Source organism: Phascolarctos cinereus, unplaced genomic scaffold, assembly GCF_003287225.1.
Source record: "Phascolarctos cinereus isolate Bilbo 61053 unplaced genomic scaffold, phaCin_HiC Scaffold_4;HRSCAF=312, whole genome shotgun sequence".
NCBI lineage: Eukaryota > Metazoa > Chordata > Mammalia > Diprotodontia > Phascolarctidae > Phascolarctos > Phascolarctos cinereus.
In genome coordinates this window covers 355,123,800-355,145,391 of record NW_027555847.1, presented here as the reverse complement: position 1 = coordinate 355,145,391, position 21,592 = coordinate 355,123,800, and the positions used below count along the sequence as shown (strand labels likewise).

Sequence of the window (21,592 nt, the reverse complement as noted above, 5' to 3'; positions counted from 1 at the left end):
ATAGGGAAAATGTATATGGAAAGTATATAGAAGTCCTTTCTGTGTAAGAGCTCTTCATGCTTAGTCAACTCATTTGACCAAAAAGAGCACTTTAATTAGTGGTCTAATCACTTCAGAACCCTAGCTAAAACCATAACGATAAGAGAACAGCTTTGTTTTTAGCTATACAGATCTTCTATGTGGAAAACAAATTTACTATTCTCTCATTGGGATTCTTTATTACATGGCATAATTAATGCTAAACTTTAATAAATTGTGTTTTTCAAGCTAAATTGAAGAAATGATAACCATTTTAAATGTATACAGCAAAAAATACGATACCCAGTCATGTTTGAAGTTTTATGAAGGTGACTTCATAACTTACCAATGAAATTTCAAAATTGTTCCATAATCTGTTCTTTGCCTGTTGTCTGACACTTTCTTCTATAGACTACGCCAGACAGAAAACTAATACTTTACGAAAGAGGTCTGAATCCTTGGATAAATTCTAGTTACTGAAGCATTTTTAGCCATGAGGAACTTAGCAGGCTAATATTCATGTAAATGACTTTGTCACAGTAATTTTTAAATTTTCCTAAGTATTAGCTGTACTAGCTTTCAGGTAGTTTGAAATGACTCAATTTTTTTTTCTATTTCAGTGACTTAATTTTTTTTTCTTTTTTTTCTTTTTTTTTTCATTTCTTTTCATATATTTATTTCTAGTGTGTGCCATATTTAATTGCTATGGGCACAGACCCTGAGCCTGCCATGCGGAATAAAGCTGACCAGCAGCTTGTGGAAATAGACAAAAAATATGCTGGATTCATTCACGTATGTACTTAAAATATGTATAATTTAAATTAATTTATTTTTCCTTGGTTTTACTTTTGCATAGTCCACAATATCAATCACCTCCTCGCAATTAAAAAAAAATTTAATGTGTCTTTAACATTTTTCTAAATGCATTACTATTTAATCCACGTGTACCAAGTTTATTTCTAGAATGAAGTTCGAATTTAAAGTAAATAAAATGGAGTAAGATTAGCATTATGATACAAAAGGAAGAATTGGATAGGGAATCAAGAGATCTGACTTCTACTTCAAGCTCTGCCTCCATTAACTAGTTGTATAATCTTAAAAGTGAATTATAACCTCTCTGGAACTGAACTTTAAAGCTTCTTCTACCTCCAGAATTCTGTGACTGTGACCTTGTATTTTGTATTTTTAGCAAAAACACTCCCATAAATTTTTCTGTGAAAATTTAATATTTTTTTTAAAAAAAATTTACTATAGTAAGTACTATTAGGTTATTCATTTCTTAAAATCTAGATTTTCTCAACCTTTTGAAATTATTGGTTGGACTTCATAATTATGTAAGCCTTAATAATGATAAATAATTTCAAATAACAGTTCCTAAATACTCATATTATGTGTATGTCTTCGTTCAGCAGCCTTTTAAGCACCTGCTTTGTGAAAGACACCATACTGAACCCCCCAAATAAAAAAATAGAACATGATTCTTGTCTTCATGGAACTTAAAATCTAACAAGGCAAGGGGAACATATTCATCAATGCAAAATATATTGTAATAAATATATAGTAACTAGTGCAGGATGGCTGTTACTCTGTAAGTTTGGCAAATGAAGACTTCAACATTATGTACATTCATTCCTGAAGTCATTCTCCTAAACAAATTGTCTTTTTTTAAATGTCGTATGGAAGAATTATCAATCTTAGTAATTACCTTTGTAAAACTTTTAATTCCTCCTTTTAATATGAAGGCCGTGTATGATAGTAGAAAGAGCATTAAATCAGAAAACGAAGTTATAAGTTTTAGTTCTCCTATTAACTAGCTCTTTGTGACTTTCAGCAAATCTATTCACCTCTCTGGGCCTGATCTCTAAAATTAGGATATCAAATTATGTGACCAAAGTTACTTAAAGCTCTGAAATAATGTGATCCTTTCCTAAAATACTATGATCTAATTTTCAGTTGATTTATAATTGGAGGAAGTTTTTGAATTTTTGAACAAAATGGATACTAGGATCTAATAAGATAGTTTTCACTTAAAAGTGACAACTACAAATTGACATTTTGCAAAATTCTCTTCTAAGATGCTCCTAAAATGAAATAAAGACCAGATGAAGAAGTAAGACTCAAAATGTATTTCAGTATGTAGTGCCCTTTTATTTTTGTTTTCCCTTTTTATTATTATTATTATTTCAATGATAAAAATGAAGATTTTATAATTTCAGATGAAAGCCGTGGCTGGTATGAAGATGTCTTACCAAGTTCAGCAAGCAATCAACACATCCCCAAAAGATGCTGTAAGGGGTTTCAGACAAGATGAATCCTCTAGTGCTTTGTGTTCACATCTTTACTCCATGATCCGAGGAAATCGCCAACACAGACGAGCCTTTCTAATTGCTTTACTCAATCTCTTTGATGATACAGCAGTAAGCATGAAAAACTTTCTTAATTAAATGTCCTATCATGTTAAATTTTACCTTCTGGTATACAATAACAATATGTAATGTCTACTTCCTCAGTTTTTCTAAATATCTGCAGATTAAAAGATTACCCTGAAAAGGGACATGATTGAATAACAATTAAATTTAGTATAATTAAGGTATAATTTATCTTAGAGTATAATGCTTGCCAATGAATTTTTTCATAATCACTATCTATTAGAGTGGAGATTCCTTTTCAGGTATGGTTGGAGTAGATGAATGTGTGGGTCCCATCAACTCTGAAATTCTGTGATATTTAAAATTGATAGAGACAGGTTGAAAGACGGAGGCAAAATGCCAGTTGTGAGGGCGAATGCAGGCAATGAAGGAAGGAAGGCGAGCTGGGATGTGGCAGGGCCAGGCAGTGAAAAGGTTTAGGGAGATTAGCAGCTTGGACACTAAGGAGAGAGGGCAGAAGGGAGACTAAAGGGAAAAAGGCTGGTCAGACCCGAGTGGGCTGCTGAGGATTTGTAGGTGCTGTTTCCGTGTTTATAGCTTTCCAAGGGAAGGCTGACTGTCCTTCAGAAGAGAAGCTACATGACAAGAAAAACATGAATCCAGTTCATGGGTGCTGCCAGGGTGGAAGGAAAAGCTTTTTTTTTTTTGTGGGAAGACCATGCAATAGGCATTGATACCTGTTTTTGCATTTCATGTTGAGAATATGAATACACAAATTGTTAAATATTTTACCCTTTTTTAATTTACAGAAAACAGAAGTGAATATGCTCTTGTATATAGCAGACAATCTAGCCTGTTTCCCTTACCAGACACAGGAAGAACCATTGTTTATAATGCATCATATAGATATTACACTCTCAGTTTCCGGCAGTAACCTCCTACAGTCATTTAAGGAGGTAAGTTACACATGGTAACCCTTAATGCATCTGTTAAAATAAAAGCATGGTGTTTTCACTGTTTTGCTTCTCATTGTTTATTTTTATTTTTTTGACAGATACATAAACTCTTAAGTCACCATGAAACCCTTGGCAGTCCTTGAATGGGAGAAAGTGAGCAAACTGCCACTTCTTTTTAGGAAGGCCTAAAAATAACTCATTTCTGTGATTTTTTAAAAACCATTCCACCTCCTTATTTCTCTTACTTTAAGCACTGGCCTTGGGTGTTATAAAGCTTTTTGTACATACAGTAAAATCACTATTCACCACTATCTAAGGCTTATCTTTTGATACTAGCACTGTTTTAGAGTCCTATTAATGTGTAATGTATATTCTTTTTGGTCTTATATAGTTTAAATATGAAAGTGCTTGCTATTGAACTGAAAATAAAATTTGACATTAAATAAAATACTTAATTAAAAGGCACCAACATATGCATGATGCTATAGGTATTTTCTCCTGGGGTAAAATTTTAGTGTATACAAATTTTTAATTCACCAAATTTCTAAGTCAGGGAGAACTAGCTTTAAAGAATTTTCCAAATCCTTTGACCATATTTTACAGTATATTTTATAGTATATATGCTCCCTTTTTCATTTGCTATTACATGTATTTGTAAATTCATTTTCCCCAACCTTCATCTACATCCAGGCTTTAATTCAGTAAAATTTGTGTTATGGTTCTGTCTTCTTTTTTAACTTAGGCCAGCCTGTTTATATAAGCTTGATAGCTTCATCAGGATGTGATCAAAGTTGTATGTTATCCTATTGTAAAATACTTGAAAAGGGGAAGAGCTGATTAAAATTAAGTGACTTTGCTGCCCAGTTCAGCTTACATTAATTATTTTTTTCTTTTAGATCCTCTAAGACATTATACAAAATAATAATTCTAGATACTGAATTGAAATTTTATCATTTATTTTCAAATTTTTGTTATTTCTTCACAGAAAATAAGTGACTTCAAAAAATTTATTGCCCTGTGATTTTATTTTGTTTTGAGGCCATTTTTTTCCTATGGGTACTTCATTTTTTAATGAAAATCTGTGTATCAGGATTTGATGTACAGAAACCTGATTTATAGAAAAAGTTTAGGGAATATTATATTCTCTCAGATAAGGCCTATTTTATCTTCATAGTACTGAGGTAAACCAATTTCATCTTTCTTTCAGTCTATGGTGAAAGACAAGAGGAAAGAAAAGAAACCTTCACCAAACCGGGAAAGTGCATCTGGAAGTGATAGTGAAGAAGAGGTTTCCAAACCTCGAAAATCACGTAAACGAGTTGACTCTGATTCAGATTCAGATGAAGAAGATGATATAAATGCTGTGATGAAATGTTTACCAGACAATTCAAGTCCTTTAATTGAATTTGCAAATGTGTCCCAGGGTATTTTATTACTTCTGATGTTAAAACAACATTTAAAGAACCTCTGTGGATTCTCTGATAGGTAAGGATAAAGGAATAGTGACAGAAGACTCTTATTAAAATAGCTTTAAAGGAGTAAGGAGCTAAGCTTTGATTGTGTACTCATCTTCACATTGCAAGTATTCCTTTTGCATGCAATGAGAATAGGAAGGTACAATTAAAATAAAGGTTACTACTAACTTTCTAATCTCTCTTAAATTCTTTATTAGCTCTCTTTAAAACATTATGTACATAGCCTTAAAAAATAGATGTGCACTAAGAATATCTGTAGACTGCCTCCAACCTAACTTCATATAAATCCCATTCATCTTCACTTTATATAAATTTTGGACTCTCTTCTGAGACAGAGTTAGAAAATGTGCAAATTCTTATAAAATCAGAGGAATTTCAATACTCCTTGAAGGGTAAGCAGTTTTCCATTTCTACTTTCTGTGTTTTCCTAGTTCTTCCTTATTCTATCAGAAAGGATGAAGGTGTGTTTTTCATCTGTTCTGCAAGGCCAGTACTGGTCATTATAATTACTCGAAGTTCTATTTCATTGTAGTGTTTTTTAACTTAATTATTGTAGCATTATGTATATTTTTCTCCCAGTTCTGCTCATTTTAGTCTGCTTCAGTTCATATAAGTCTTCCCATTTTTCTTAATTTGTCATATTTGTCATTCCTTATAGTACAAAATACTTATTGCATTCAAGCCCTAAAGACTGCTTCCTTTTCTGTGCTACATTATTCACATGGCCATCTTGATTTCATAGATGACCCTGTTCATTAACTAGAATGAGATATTGTTAATATCTTCTTTAGTTCTTTGGGAAATACAGTACAATATAATATGCAGCCTTTTGGGGAATTAAATTCATGCCTCTCTGCAGACCATGTTTCTAGATAAAAGTATTACTTTCTTACCCCATCCTAATTTCCGAAATGTGGAGGGTGACTTCTTAGAGAGTGTTTTTTAATTTGAGAAATCAAGTGATATAAAAATCTGTTTGAAGCAAGGTATCTTATAGCCCTAGATATCTGATAAAATGCACTTAATTCAGGTGCTTCTCCAAGTGGCATATTTCATTTTATTAAAGTTGAAGTTGGGTTTGTTGCAGATGGGTTAGTGTAAATGTCAGTGCTTCAGATTTTTAAAGCCTAATGTTTGGTTTTTGTTTTCTGAAAACAGTAAAATTCAGAAGTATTCTCCATCTGAATCTGCAAAAGTATATGATAAAGCGATAAACCGGAAAACAGGAATCCATTTTCATCCTAAACAAACCTTAGACTTCCTGCGGAGTGATATGTCTAATTCCAAAATTACAGAAGATGTGAAGAGGAGTATAGTTAAACAGTATCTAGATGTAAGTAACAAAATTGTAAAATACATTGCTTTTTTCACAAATATTGTGTATAATATGTTTTTGGTAAATTACGTTTTTTAAACATTAGTACAGAATATAGTGGTTTGTACAGGAAATCTTTATTTGTGCATTAAGAATTGAAAATAAAATACCTCTTTTTAAAGACTGTTTTAAAATATTTCATTAACTTTGTGTAATATTTTAGTTCTTTTACCTCTTAAATGAGTCCTTATGTGGTTAACTTTCAACTTGAAATCACCCTTTGTAATATAATTTCCTTTATATAAAACAGGAAATCAAAGATGAACCCATCAAAAATAGTGTATTCTTATTTAAACAAGGATGCTATCTGTATAGTGGTTTTCAAGTAATAAAACTATTTTAACTCTCCGGAGATATAATGTTCATTATTTTCAGAATGTTTAACTGTTTGTTTTAGAGAAGTCATTTTAAAAAATCATTCTCCCAACAATATTTATATCTGTCTTTTAGGTGATAAAAATGTGATCTCAAATGAGGAAGGAGGGATGCTCCCAAAGTTTTCTTGGATTGGTAGTTACACTGTAGTATTGCCAGGGTGTCTTAATCACATACCAATACTGGCTAGGTAAGCCAGTACTAGATACTTAGTGTTTTGAAATACTTATTCTGACTGAAGTTGTGAAATACACTTATTTTTTATAGTTCAAGCTCCTCATGGAACATTTGGATCCTGATGAAGAAGAAGAAGAAGGGGAGGTGTCAGCTAGCACAAATGCCCGGAATAAAGCAATTACCTCACTGCTTGGAGGAGGCAGCCCTAAAAATAATGCAGCTGAGACAGAAGATGATGAAAGTGATGGGGAGGATAGAGGAGGAGGCACTTCAGGGGTGAGGCGGAGGAGGAGTCAACGTATTTCGCAGCGTATTACGTAAAATGATTTTTATGTGCTTATACATGTCAGTCTATTATACTAAATGTACACAAAGTAATGTAATCGACAAGGGAAAGCATTTTGTAGATAGATATTCTCTACTTAACCATTTATACATCCTTTTGTAGAAAGTTTAATAGAAAAGACAATAAAAAAGAAAAAAAAACAAAATAAGACTTACCCAGTTATAAAGGGTTATTAATTTTCCTTTGGAATGTATTGTATGTGTTATCCTTTTTATTGTTGCCAGGTTTTTATGTAGCTTTATGGTTTATGTGTATATACATATATATATATATATATATTTTATATATCAATAAGAGTAAAGACGGGTACAAGTTAAGAGTATGTGGTTTTACAAGTGTTAACCCCTTGGCGCTGGCGGTCACGGTGCGTCTCATTGCCGGCAATGGAAGTATGCTGGGAAATCCCAACTCCCGGCGTCAAGGGATTAAAAGCAATAAAAGCAATAATTTCACTAAAGTTCTTTGTGTAACACTTGGTCTTTTTTCCCCCCCAATGTTTTAGTCATTGAGAAGGTCAAAACGAAATTCAGACTCTACAGAGTTGGCAGCACAGATGAATGAAAGTGTTGATGTCATGGATGTCATCGCTATTTGCTGTCCAAAGTACAAAGATCGACCACAAATTGCAAGAGTAGTACAGAAAACCAGCAATGGCTTCAGTGTTCAGTGGATGGCAGGCTCCTACAGTGGCTCCTGGACTGAGGCTAAACGCCGTGATGGTCGCAAACTGGTGCCTTGGGTAGACACTATTAAAGAGTCAGACATTATTTACAAAAAAATTGCTCTAACGAGTGCTAATAAGCTGACTAATAAAGTTGTTCAGACTTTACGATCGCTGTATGCCGCCAAGGATGGGACTTCCAGCTAATGAATTTGTACATGCAGCCAAATTACAGGAATTTTAAATGAAAGGCAGAGAAACTTGAAATATCAACATTCTGGCAAAAAAAAAATCAGTTTTATGAAGAGTAAGAATGGAACCTGGGACACAGGAAAAAAGAAGGAAATGTTTGGTAAACATTTTTGTGGGAGCTTCCTTCGCTGTTGTGCAGCAGAAACTTCTCAGTTCATTTTTACTCCCACTGTATTATAGTTTAACAAAAATTGTTTATATCTTGAAAAAAACTTTCTGTTTAATAAAATAAACAAGTGAATGTTGGAAATTAGTCTGTTAATGTTCTTAATAAAGTGTTCTTGGAGTTTAACCTAGCAGCGGATGGCTTTCTTTAGCTTAGCCCAGTTTCCAGGGAAGCATTGTTTTTTCCAGGCTGTAAAATGGCAGAATCCCCTGGATACATAATTTATTCTGTTGAAAAAAAAAAAGCATGCAGTATCTATGACCTATCTGCAGGAGGAGTTTTTGTAAATGTAGATTTTGATGTATTAGGTCACCCTGAAATAATACAAGAAAAGGGATCCCCAGGCAATCTGGTGGAACGAATACTGCAATAAATTTTTTTACTTCTCTTTGTTACTTGTCTGTTTCCATTTGAATTTCTTATTGTAAAGATATGTTTAAATCCATTTATATTATTTTGCAGTCTTTTATGTAAAATTTACTATTATCAGTGGTTTTCAAAGCAAGACATAAAATATTGTTTATACAGTTTGTATAGGCTGACTGACTTCTGAATAATTGGTATCTTTATTTTTCTCCCATAAAAGGGTGTATACACAGTTAACTCCAGGGTTTTATTGTATCCTGTGATCTTTAGTACTAACTATATATGATTTAGCACTGTGCCAAACACATTTTCAAGAGTACATTTTGATATAAAAAGAAACTATAGTTTATTCCTTGTATGCTTCAATTTCTTTCTAATGATGTCAAAATGATAATTTTGATAGTTTAAACTTTGGGAAAACTTAGCAATCTCTCTATTTTGGGTAACCAGCATTTCTCTTGGTTAAAATTGTAGAGGTTTATTTCAGAAGTAATCTGAGGATTGACATGGGTATGAAATTTGGTAATTATACTACCTTTTTCACGAATGATTTTTAATGCTATTTGTATATTACAGTATTTTTTACTAATTGAAATGTTTTTTTTTATTTTCTACTTTAAAGTTGTATCATAAATCTTTGAGGAGCACTTATCTGTATCCATATATGTCAACACAGACTTCTTTTGTTTAGCTGGGAAAAACAGAAGTGCTTGATGGGTTGATTTCAGTAGTGACCCAAGTGGCAAGAGCTGCTAATGTTTGAAAATCTTTGGGGAAAGAGCAATTTTTACAGAAAACAAACTGACATTTCAAGTTTAATTCTCTAAAATAGGTGCACTTACAAATCAATAAACCTGATTTTAAAAACACATTTAACTTGTGGAATGCGCGGTTTTAAGAAACCAGCGAACAAAATTATATTATTCAGTTTGTGAGGAATAGTAATATTATTGCAAAACTTTTTTTTGTACAAACCTATTAAACTGAAATGATAACTCAGGATTTAATTCCTATGTGGAATTCTTTGTTGAACATTTTCTCAAAGGAAATGTTTTGCTTCCTTAATTGTGCATGTTGTTGTCTCTTCCATTTTATAACTTGTTTGGGGGCAAAATAAGATTTTTTTTTCTTTAATATATATTTGAAGTGCTCTGTGAAGAACAGAAGTTCGGAAATGGGCACCTGGAATGACGTGTTAGGAGAAAATTGCTGCAGTTCTGCCAGTTGCATACTGGCTAATTGTGACCTTTATTCTCAGTATTGCTTTCATAGTCATACCAAACTGAAACATTCATCATGGCCACGATGTAGTCCTTCACAGGAGTTCTAGGTATAGAGGAAATAATTAGCTTTGTATAAAGCTTCTGCTGAGAATTTTACTCTAGGAAGTTAAGAATTGATGAAATAGTATCATTTTAAGCATAAAAATTGAGTAGAACATAATCTACCATTTGTCCAATTGTAAAACTCAAAGTTTTAGATCTCAAAATTTCTTCAAAATACTTGAAATCAAAACCCCTTAAACAAGTAAAAACTCTGAAAATTCAGTCTTGATCACAGAACCCATCCCAGTACAACCTTTGACGTCACTGTTTCATTGATTGAGATGATTTATCAGATTCGTATTTTAGCATTCTGATTTTAATCTCTGCTTTATTGCTCCTATAACAAAACGTTTCAAAAGTGAAAATACATTTGCAAGAAACAATACCTGAGGGTGTATTTAAAAGGAACCAGTATGCTTGGCCAAAAAACCAGATCTTTTTCTTTAAAAAAAATTTTGAGATTCCAGTAAAGGGTACTATATACCTTATTCTGCCCATTTGTTTAAGATGGCAACAGGTCTATCATGCATACGTCATGGCTGATGTTCAGAGTTGGTCTCGTATCAACAGGTAAGTAAAGACTTACTATTAATATGTTTTGTGAAAAAGAGCGTTTAAATGTAGCAAAACTCTAGCTTGTAAATTAAATTCTTGCTGTTTCAGGTGTATTCTGTTGGTGTTTTTTATCATCTCACAAACCATTTTACTATTTGTAACAAAAAGCAATCCTGGAAACTGTACTCTTACCCAGAACCGTTTTTATGGCCACATAGGTGCTACTGATTATGATTTTAAAGAAGACTCTATCTGAAAAAATAAAACCCCGCCAGAGCATGCACTTGAAATGGTAATAAATTTAAATAACAAGTAAAAACATTGCTAACTTGACTCATTGTTACTGGACAAAAACATCATCTGGGCTCTTTGTTCCTCAAAGTTTTTGACATATTTTGCTATTTAACACATTCCCTAAGCTAACCTCGTTTTTTTTCCATCATAGATTGATTGTCTTAATTTGGATTATATGAATATTTAAGAAATAAAATTATTGATACTTAGATTATCACTGATATTATAATTCTTATCCTGTTGGTCCATTTTCATCATATAATGGAAACATAGATTACTAAAGTGGTTGTGATAATAAAGCAAATTTAATTTCCATGGTTACTGGGCTTGGTATGGAAAATATTCACTTAATTCCCCCAACTGAAGTTATAATACAGCAGATACTGACTAGCACTTCAAATTGGAATCAGCTTGGTTATGTAGCCTCTTCATTTTTTGAATGAGTAATTCCGCTGCATACACTACACATATCACTACATCTTAAGAGCCCAATACTTAGGAAAGCAATTGATCTTAAATAAATGGAACATAACTTGAGAATGTTGCTTAATATTATTCTCTGAATTAATTACAAATGTTTATAATGTTGATATTAGATCCTTTTCATGAGACAAATATTGCTTCCTATATTAAATAAAACACTTCACCCAAAAAGAACTCTTCAAAAGAGAAAGATAAACAGGTTCACATATGAAATTCAGTTCTAATTTAAAAGTTATTCTTAGTCTTAGGTTTAAAACATCAGAAAAACTATTAGTTTTAAAGTATTTGGGTAGTTTGGTTTTAAATTTGCATAACACTAACCTTAAAATTTTTGGCAAAATGAAATCAAGGATAGTGTAACCAAAAAGATTCCCTGCATTTGCAGTCAGAAGCTGTGGGTTGGAATTCCAGTTCTGCTGCTTTTATCGCCTAAAGGACCTTGCAAAAATCACCTAACTTTGCTGGTTTTCAGTTTCCTCATCTGTGAAGTGAGAACATTGGCTAAGTGATTTCCTAATTCCCTTCTAGCTCTACTACAGAATCCTGTGATCCTAGTACTGTATACCCCATCTGCAGGCAGCACCAATACTAAGAAGGGCAAGAGATCACTTTGGTATGATTATGAATCAATTACATGCACTAAAATGGTATGAAGCATACTGTAGTAATGAATGACAATATTTAACTTTGTTTCCTGGCTAAGTTGTCACTAATACAAATTCAAAAAGATAACATAAAACTCTACAAAACATTACTGAAATTTAGGCTCCCTCTTGGGATTTGTTTAATAAGATTTTCTGCCTTTAACACTTGTTACTGCCTTCATTCCTAGGATATGTGAATTAATATAGAGTATATATTTATCAGCTTTGGGCATGGAATACCAAGGCTCGGTCCCTAGCTATGGGATTTTTACAGTCTAATTGGGAAGGTAAGCTGTAGACATGTACGTGATTAGGTACTTAGCACCACAAGATGGCCTATATTATGGCAAGGATTTTTAAGACATTTGGATTTTAATCCTGTATGGACAATTGAGGGTTTTTTAATGGGGGGGTGAAATCATGACAGCAGTGTCTTAGAATTCATGAGATGTAAAATTTAGTGTAAAGAGAAAAGGCTAGAAACAATTTGACCAATAAGGTTAGTACAGTAAACTAAAAGGTTAGGTGGTGGTAACAATAGAAGAAGAAAGAATGGCTTCAAGAGACATTTCACTGGGAGTCAGGTCTGTCCAAATCTTTGAGCCTAGATATTGGGAGGAAATGGTAAAGATGAACTAAAGAGGTCATGACCAGTTGGGAGTGATTATCTGAGTTGTAAGTTTGAGGAGACAGTGGAACAGCCATGTCCAGCAGCTAGTTGGAGATAAAGGATTAGAATAAGAACTCTTAACCATGCAAGTTCACCAACATTTTGTCTATATGGGTTACCACCACCACTCTCATGAGATAAGAAAGCTAGTCTCAGACTCAGAACTGAGTTCAAGTCTCATCTGATACATTCTGTCTATAACTCTAGACAAGTCATTTAACCTCTTGGGGCCCCAGGCTACTTTTTAAGACTATTAGTACCAAATAGGGGTTGATCTGCATTGATTTGAGATTGCTGATCAGCAAGCAAATCCCTGTACCAAGGAATTCACAGATCTGTTCCTACTATTCCCAACCCTCATGCCAAGAAAATTAATAATAATAACCTTTAAGAGTCTAAATTATTTTTTAAGTATTCCTTTAAAAAAGTGAACTGTAGGCTAGGCTATTATTTTGTTGCTGAACAGAGTAATTTAAATTTACAGTCATATTGTTTTAGTGGGGTTTTGCCTATATGTACTTACAGCCATTGCCAGCATTTGGACCCAAGACTCTGATTACAGATTCAAGGCTCTTTCCACAACACCACACTGCCTTATGGTAGAATGTAGAAATTCCATTGTATCCAGCTTCCAAAATATCACATCTATCTCTTTTAAAAAAGACAATTCTTCTCCAAGAATCTTGGTTGTAGGTAGGCATACCACTTTAGTTATTGGCCAAAACTGATTTAGTTTCAATTAATTGTGTGCTGAATAAAAGATACTTTTAGAGGTGTCCTTTTAGAGGCTGGAGGAAAAGAAAGAGTTCAGTAATAAAATTTGAATAAATATCCAGCCTATAGGGTTTTTAATTTTAATTGTGAAGTTTATAGCTGGACTGTCTGGCTATAAGTCAAATCAAATTAGAAAGAAAAAACTTACTAAGCATGTGCCAGGCAGTCCCCTAATTTTATAGATGAGGAAGCTAAAGCCCAGAGAGGGTAAAGGACTTGCCCAGGGGTTAGAGCTCCAGTCTTCTGACCATCTTAAGTCCTTTTGTTGACTCTACAACACAATTTATTTCCTATTATCTTTATAAGGTTACAGCCTGACCTCAAATTCTGCCTCCAATGCTTAGTAGCCATGTGACTCTGGGTAAGCCATTTGATATTTCTTAGCCTTAATTTCCTTATCTGTAAAATGGAGATAACACCACTTATCTCACAGGTTAGTTATGAGAAGCAGATGTATATATAGCACTATGTAAGTGCTCTAATTATCTGAGAAAAATCTTTGCTCAGCTCTAGAGTAGAATCAAAGTGAGATGGTTACCCAACTCACTTCAATACTATGTGAACCGCTTTAAGATGATTCTTTTTGTATCAAATGCATTGGTTCTGTTATGATGGAATTATTTAGTAAAATCTTTTGTCTAAATTTTAAATCCTGTTCTAGCTTTTTTTAGCTTTACCTGAGCTTCTTGACTTCTGTATATGTGCTTAAGGAACGAAAGTCATTAGTAGTCTAATTGAAACACAACTAAGAAAATTAATTTGAAGGAATGATACTACAACACCAAACTGTGTTTGGATTATCCATTATTTGGGATTATTTGTACCACTGCTCCCTTCCATTAATGTGGGTAAGTAAAACAGTTAACTACATCCAAAATCTACAAAATGAGGTATCTAGACTGCCTAGGGTCTGGGGTCCTAGCTTTAACATTCAATTACTAAAATAATCTGTGTATCTAGTCTTCAAAAACTATTATCATGACCAATGGTGAGTTACAATTTCTCAAGTTTCCAAACTGTAATATCCCTACTGATGTTACTCTTGGATTTTTCTAGTGCTTTTGAAAAGATGAGAAAACATATATTGATACCTCCCACAGTTACCTAATTTCCCACTTACTCTCCAAATGATTTTACATAGTCTGCTCATAAACCTGAGGGTCTCAGCTTATGTGGATATTTGAAGCAGGAGATGCATTGATCCCTCTTCTCTGCAAGACATTATTGCAGCTTGCTTATTCAGATGTTTATCTTCTCTTAAAGTACATACTGGCCTTAAGTATTGGGGGAGGGCTTGACTGCACAATTGTTCATGTAAAAAGGATTTGGGAGTGTTGGTAGAATGCAAGCTCAATATGGGTCAGCTATGTGATATGGCAGCCAGAAAAGCTAATGTATTTTTAGGCTGCATTAGTGCAGGACTAGGGAGGGTCTACTCTGTACTGTACTCTGCCTGGTTACACCGTATCTAAAGTATTATGTTGAGTCCTGAACAACATTTTAGGCGGGACACTGATAAGATGGGGATTGACTAGAAGAGAGTGACCAAGATGACGTTGGACCTGGGGATCATTCCATATAATAATAACTGACATTAATCTGGTTTGTTAAGATTTGTTTACAAAGTATTATATGTACGTTCTTGTTTAGTCTACACAACAGTCCTGTGAGGTAGGTGCTATTTTTTATTTCCATTTTACAGATAAGGTAACTGAAGCTAAAAGAGATTGATGTCTTGGTGAAGGTCACAAAGCTAGCAAGTGGATTCAAACTCAGGTCATCCTGACTCCACATTCAGCATTCTGTCCATTATGCTCCACAAATGAGGATTGATTGAAAGAACTGGAGATGTATAGCCTAGTAAAGAGAAGAACCTGATCAGACATGACAGCTGTCTTTGAATATTTGAAACCTGTTTTGTAAAAGAGATTAGACTAGCGGTGCTAGGTGGTACAATGGATAGAGCTCCAGCCTTGGAGTCAGGAGGACCTGAGTTCAAATGCGGCCTCAGACACTTGACATTTAGTAGCTGTATGACCCTAGGCAAGTCGGTTAACCCTGATCGCCTAGCCAAAAAGCCAAAAAAAAAAAAAAAAGGATTAGACTTATTCTGTTTCCTCTGATTCTGATTCTTCCTCTGACAACAATGAGTGAAAGGTGTAGAGGGCTAGATTAAATTTAAGAAGAAGCATTCAAAATATCAGAGCTATCCAAAAGTAAAATTATAGACTAGGTTCACTCTGTTATTACATTTAGCACAGAATTTTAGAGTTAGGGGCCTTCCAACCAAACCCTGCCTATTTATTTTAAAAACTAAGCTGATTGGTTAGGATATTTTAATAATATTTGTTCAATACCAGTAAGATACAATTGTTCAATGAGGCTTTACTCATTTGTATGGTTACTGTCCAAATGATTTCATTGATCAAAAGGTAATTTTCACCTGACTTAATTTTCAGGGCTGTTCTCATAGAACCATACAACATAGAACTCAAAGCTACATTAGAGATCATCAGTCCAATGTCCTTATCTTACCTCATTTTCATCATGACCTCACACTTCTGAGAACAATGGTGGGTCTAGACTTTTACCTGGTACAATTTTCAGACGTGATATTTTCTTCAAATAGGATGTTGAAGTGAGTGCTATTCATTGCTGAAATAAGTGGTTTGGAGTTATATGTAGGAGGAGCAGGCAAAGCAGATAAGCCATTTTGCAGAAACCAAATTGGGAGGTTGAAAGCAATGGCTCCAGATTGGGTGGAAAGATTTTTTCAAAGTTTCTGTGCATCAGTCATTTGCAGTTTTCAGGATTTCTTCTCCAATTCTGGTTACACCAAGAATACAAGATCCTAAGCATGGATCCATCCAGCAATTGGTAGGTGTACAAAGAAGGAACTGACAAATAGGTAAGTACCAACCTGACTTAGTTTTCTTTACCGTGGACAAATCAGGACAAGTAAAACCAAGAAACTCCTACATCTCACATAGTTGATGTGTTTTAGAAATCTGCATAAATAGGGGCAGCTAGGTGGTGCAGTGGGTAGAGCACTGGCCCTGGATTCAGGAGGACCTGAGTTCAAATCCAGCCTCAGACACATAATACTTACTAGCTGTGTGACCGTGGGCAAGTCACTTAACCCCATTGCCTAGCCAAAAAAAAAAAAGAAGAAGAAATCTGCATAAATAATTATTTGATCAGTTGAATCACTTAACATAAACTAGAAGTCAATAGTTCAAGGATTCTGATTAGGAATCCTTTTATAAAGCAAAGCATCTATAAAGTAGATAATCCCTAACTTATCCTTTATATAAACTTGTTCTTTGTATTTTTGTATTTGTATTTGTTCTTTATATGAATTTGTTCTATTACTATGTAATATGTTCTTTGCTTAAAGAAGAGAGGGGAAGAAACATACATAATAAGGAGAATGATTCATGCATGTGGATGTAAATGTAATTCACATTACCCTTGTTCTGAACTTAATGTACTGTTTAAGTATTATTGTTCATAAAAACAATTGTGCCAGAATAATGAATTTATACTAGAAAGACTCTCTTTCTCTACTCACACAGAACTGTGAAATTTTTACCTTAGCTTAAACTTCTGTCAGAAGTTCCCCTTTCCTTACCAGAAATGGTATGTATACCTTCTCTCCTTTCAGGTAAGAAAGAATACTCTTCACTAGTAAAGTATTGTTACCGTTTAGTAAGTTTGCATGCATGTACAATATTCGTAGTATAGCAGGTGAGTCATAATGAGCTTAATTTTATCATAAATATAAAGTAAATATATCTCTGGGAGGTTACATAGGCATAGGTTGTCCATATATGCATATCTGCAGTATCTTACTACCTAGTGACCTTGTCCCTCCAAATCCCTTGTAACAGAAATGATGTATATTTTTTAAAAATAGAAAACCCAATGTGGTAGCATGACAAGAATATTAGACTGGGCCTCAGGAAATTTTGTTTCTGGTTCCTATTCTTCTACCAACTAGGTATGTGAATGATCTCGGGAAAGTCACTCCTTCCTCTGAACATCAGCTTTTTCATCTGTATAATTCTAAGGCTGAACAAGATGATTTCTAAGATCACATAATCCAGCTCTACTGTTCTCTGAACTTTATGCAGTGTATTTTAATTATTGGATACCTTGAAACTCAATCCATTGTTATTGTTAGCTAAGAAGTCAGAAAACCAAAGTCCTCTTTTCCAGATTCTGTCATAGAGAAATCACATAACTTTTTTAAACCTCACTGGACTTATTAGTGAATGGAATAGAGCTACTATGAGCAGGATGCAAAGCTATCCATCTGCTGGTACAGAATCAACCCTTTCAGGCCACAAGAAGCTTCACGTGGATTGAATCTGCTCCACTTTCAGAAAATTGGATAATACATATTTACAAAACAGATAAGTTTAGATGTGACTGTCTTACTTGAAAAGGATTTATTGTATGCATCTTGAAGAAGCTTCATCAGAGCATCTAAAGAAAGCATTGCCAACTAAATCATTCATGGGCAAAATTCTGATTTTCCTGCAACTTTTCAGTAATGTATCATTGTAAAATGAGGAACCCAAAAATCTTACTGTCTACTACATCCTTGGTTTGGTACAAAATTTTGTACGTGGGCCAACATGTTGTATATCTATAATGTTCTCACCAGCCAAGATGACCTAAAACATTGTTGCTCTGCATTAATATGGAAAGGTTTCAGGACACAAACAAAGGGAATAAAAAGACTTTGTCTTAAAGTTTGTGACTCTTTCAGAAACAGAATTAAGAGTCACAAAATAAGAAAGTACTCTCACAGTTTTTGGGTCCAATCCATAGCTGAAAAAGAATCTTCTCTGTAATATCACCAACCCTTGGTCATCTACGCAAAATTGCTTAAAAATTTTCAGTGAAGAGGAACCAATTCTCCTTTTGGAAAGCTGTCATTGTTAGGAAGATTTTGTTAGTATCAAACCCAAGTTTGTTCCTCTGAAATTTCCACTACTGTTCCTAGTTCAGCCTTCTGGAGCAAAAAGAAGGGGAAAAAAGGGAAAAGGCAAATCTAATCTCTCTTTTACGTGACAGCCTTCCATATATTTGAAGACATCTATCATATTTCTCTGTCCCCCCAAAAAACCAAAACATTATCACATACTCTTTGTTTTCCAGTCCTTTTGTGACCATTGTTTCTTTCCTCTGAATATACTCCATATTGTCCAGTGCTTGGTAGAACTGTGAACTGACCAAGCCAGAGGAGTAAATTACCTCCCTCATTGTGGAAATTATGTCTCTTTTAGTGCAGCCTAGGGTAGAATCAACCTTTTTGACTAGATGACAGCTTGACTTTTACTGAGATTGCAATCCACTTAGACCTCTAAATCTTTTTTTCATGAGAACTATTGTCTAGCCACTACTCCTCCATAGAACTTGACATTCATCCGTACTAAATTTCACTTTATTCAGTTCCACTCATCATACCAGCCTGTCAGTTTTTCTACATCTTTTGGACCTGAGCTCCTGTTATCTAATCTCTTAGCTATCCTCCAAACTTTAGGTCATCTACAATTGCCATCTATCACTTTATCCAAGTTCTTTTTTTTTTTAATTTATTTATTTTTAGTTTTCAACATTCACTTCCACAAGATTTTGAATTCCAAATTTTCTCCACATCTTGTCCCTCTCCCAAGATGGCTTGCATTCTGAATACCCCTTCCCCTAATATACCCTCCCTGCTATCTCCCCCCCACCTCTCTTATCCCCTTTACCTTCTATTTTCCTGTAGAGCAGGATAGACTTCTGTACCCCATTGCCTGTATATCTTATTTCCCAGTTGCATGTGAAAACAATTTTTAACATTTGTTTTTAAAACTTTCAGATCCAAATTTTGTCCCTTCCTCCCTCCCCACCCACCCTCATTGAGAAGGCAAGCAACTGTATACAGGTTATACATGTGTAGTCACGCAAAACACTTCCATAGTAGTCATGTTGTGAAAAACTAACTATATTTCCCTTCATCCTATCCCGCCCCCCATTTATTCTGTTCTGTCTTTTGACCCTGTCTCTCCTCAGAAGTGTTTGTTTCTGATTACCCCGTCCTCCAGTCTGCCCTCCCCTCTATCATCCCTCTGCTTTCTTATCCCCTTCCCCCCCTATTTTCCTGTAGGGTAAGATAGATTTCCATACACAAGTGAGTGTGTATGTTATTCTGTCCTTAAGCCAAATCCAGTGAGAATAAGATTCACTCATTCCCTCTCACCTTCCCCCACTTCCCCTCCACTGTAAAAGCCTTTTCTTGTCTGTTTTATGTGAGATAATTTACCCCATTCTACCTCTCCCTTTCTTCTTCTCTCAGTATAATCCTCTCTCACCCCTTAATTTTATTCTCTAGATATTATCCCTTCATCTTCAATTCACCCTGTGCCTTCTGTCTATCTATCTATCTGTCTTTCTGTCTCTCTGTCGGTCGGTCTGTCTGATTACATATATAATAATAATAGATAGACAGATAGATATAATTTTTTTCCCTCCAACTACCCTAATACTGACAAAGGTCTCATGAGTTACAAATATCTTTCCATGTAGGAATGTTAATAGTTCAAACTTAATAAGTCCCTTATGATTTCTCTTCCCTATTTACTTCTTCATGCTTCGTGCTTGAAAGTTCTCTGTCTCACTGAATGCCCATTTTTTCCCCTGAAGGATTATATGCAGTTTTGCTGGGTAGGTGATTCTTAGCTGTAATCCTGTCTCCTTTGCCCTTCAGAATATCATATTCCGAGCCCTATGGTCCCTTAATGTAGAAGCTGCTAAATCTTGGGTTATGCTGATTATGTTTCTACAATACTTGAATTGTTTCTTTCGGGCTGCTTGCAATGTTTTCTCCTTGACTTGGGAACTCTGTAATTTGGCTACAATATTCCTAAGAGTTTTCCTTTAGGGATATCTTTCAGGAGGAGATAGGTGGATTCTTTCAATTTCTATTTTACTTTCTGGTTCTAGAATATCAGGGCACTTTTCCTTGATAATTTCTTTTTTTTATATAATGTCAGTTAATATACTTATTAAGATTACATAAAATTAAAAGTGATAGCACACAGCCCAGATTTACATCTGTTTTTAATGAAAATGTCTTATTTCTCCATTCTGTACATGAGCTCTTAGTTCCAAATCTTGCCCCTGAATGTCACAGTTATAGCGTGGTGAACTGACAAAGACTTACCCATTCTGTAGAGCTGTGGCAGGGTCATAGGTCAGTGCCATGCCACCCACATCACCATCTCTCGGCCAAGACCAGCCATTCTGCACATATTTCCCCCAGTTCTGGCGTTTCTTTTGTCCACCATCAGCAGATTTGCAGAGCAAAGGATCAGATGGGGCTGGTACTCCAAGCGGTGTCTTAATGTATGTGCCATTAAAGTGAGTCATGATGGCTTCACGCTTCTCTGTGGACTCCATCCTTGCCAAGCTAACCCCTCGACTGGTCCCACTTGTGTCTCAAAGAATTCGAGTAGAAATGACTTGCCCGAAAGGCTTTAACATCCCCTCCAACTCCTGCTCATCCATAGTCATTGTGGGGTTTGAGATGTATACATTTGTAGGGTCCCGCCCCTGTTGCTTTGCCATCTGTGCCTGCACCCCGCTGGCCTTAAGCGCAGTCACAGCTTTCTGTGCCGCTGAAGGACTGTCAAAATCTACAAAGCCATAACCTTTGCATTCGTTTGTTGTCTTCCAATATGGCCTTAGTAGAAACAATTTTGCCCTATGGCTGACAGAGCTTGACTAGGTCCTGGTCTGTGGTGCCTAGTTGCAGCCCTCGGATGTAGAGATTGGTTTTGCTCAGCCGGTCACCTCCACCACCCCCACCGCTGCCACTGATGCTGTTGCTGCTTGGACTAGGTGGTGCCATCTGCTGAGCCACGGACACATAAGGCTTCTTTGTTGCTCTTGTTATAGCCAAAAGTTGGCTATAACAAGTTGGAAGGCACAGATAGCAGCATTTTGTCTTTAATGTTAGAAAGCAGGAAGGGAGAGAAAAGGGGAGGGAGGGAGGGAGAGAGAGGAAGAGGGGAGGGAGGAGGGTGAGGGGGAAGAGAGAGAAGGATGGGCGAGAGAGAGGAGGAAGAAAGGAAGGGGAGGAGAAATGAGGGAGAGAAAAGAGGACAGGGGGAGAGAGAGAAGAGAGAAAGGAGAAGGAGAGAGAGAGAAAGGAGAGGGAGGGAGAGAGACAGAGAGGGAAAGAAGAAAAAGAAGAAGGGGGGAAGGGGGGATGGTAGAGTTAGGGCAGCTGGTTTACGTCACCAAGGGAAGTAAACCT

The 21,592-nt window shown here is 35.2% G+C and overlaps 1 protein-coding gene and 1 pseudogene across 1 annotated transcript in view; one reads left to right on the top strand and one right to left on the bottom strand.

Annotated features, from left to right (window-relative positions):
• NIPBL (NIPBL cohesin loading factor) overlaps positions 1–8,565 on the top strand; it is a 266,866-nt gene extending 258,301 nt beyond the window's left edge. The window contains 7 exon segments of the mRNA XM_020995941.2: positions 703–810; positions 2,235–2,435; positions 3,197–3,343; positions 4,551–4,828; positions 5,977–6,151; positions 6,836–7,021; positions 7,594–8,565. Coding sequence (XP_020851600.1) covers positions 703–810; positions 2,235–2,435; positions 3,197–3,343; positions 4,551–4,828; positions 5,977–6,151; positions 6,836–7,021; positions 7,594–7,959 — 1,461 coding nt within the window. The 3' untranslated portion in view covers positions 7,960–8,565.
• Positions 8,566–20,459: 11,894 nt separating this feature from the next.
• On the bottom strand, positions 20,460–21,275 carry LOC110213448 (RNA-binding motif, single-stranded-interacting protein 2 pseudogene; annotated as a pseudogene).
• Between the last annotated feature and the right edge of the window lie 317 nt (positions 21,276–21,592).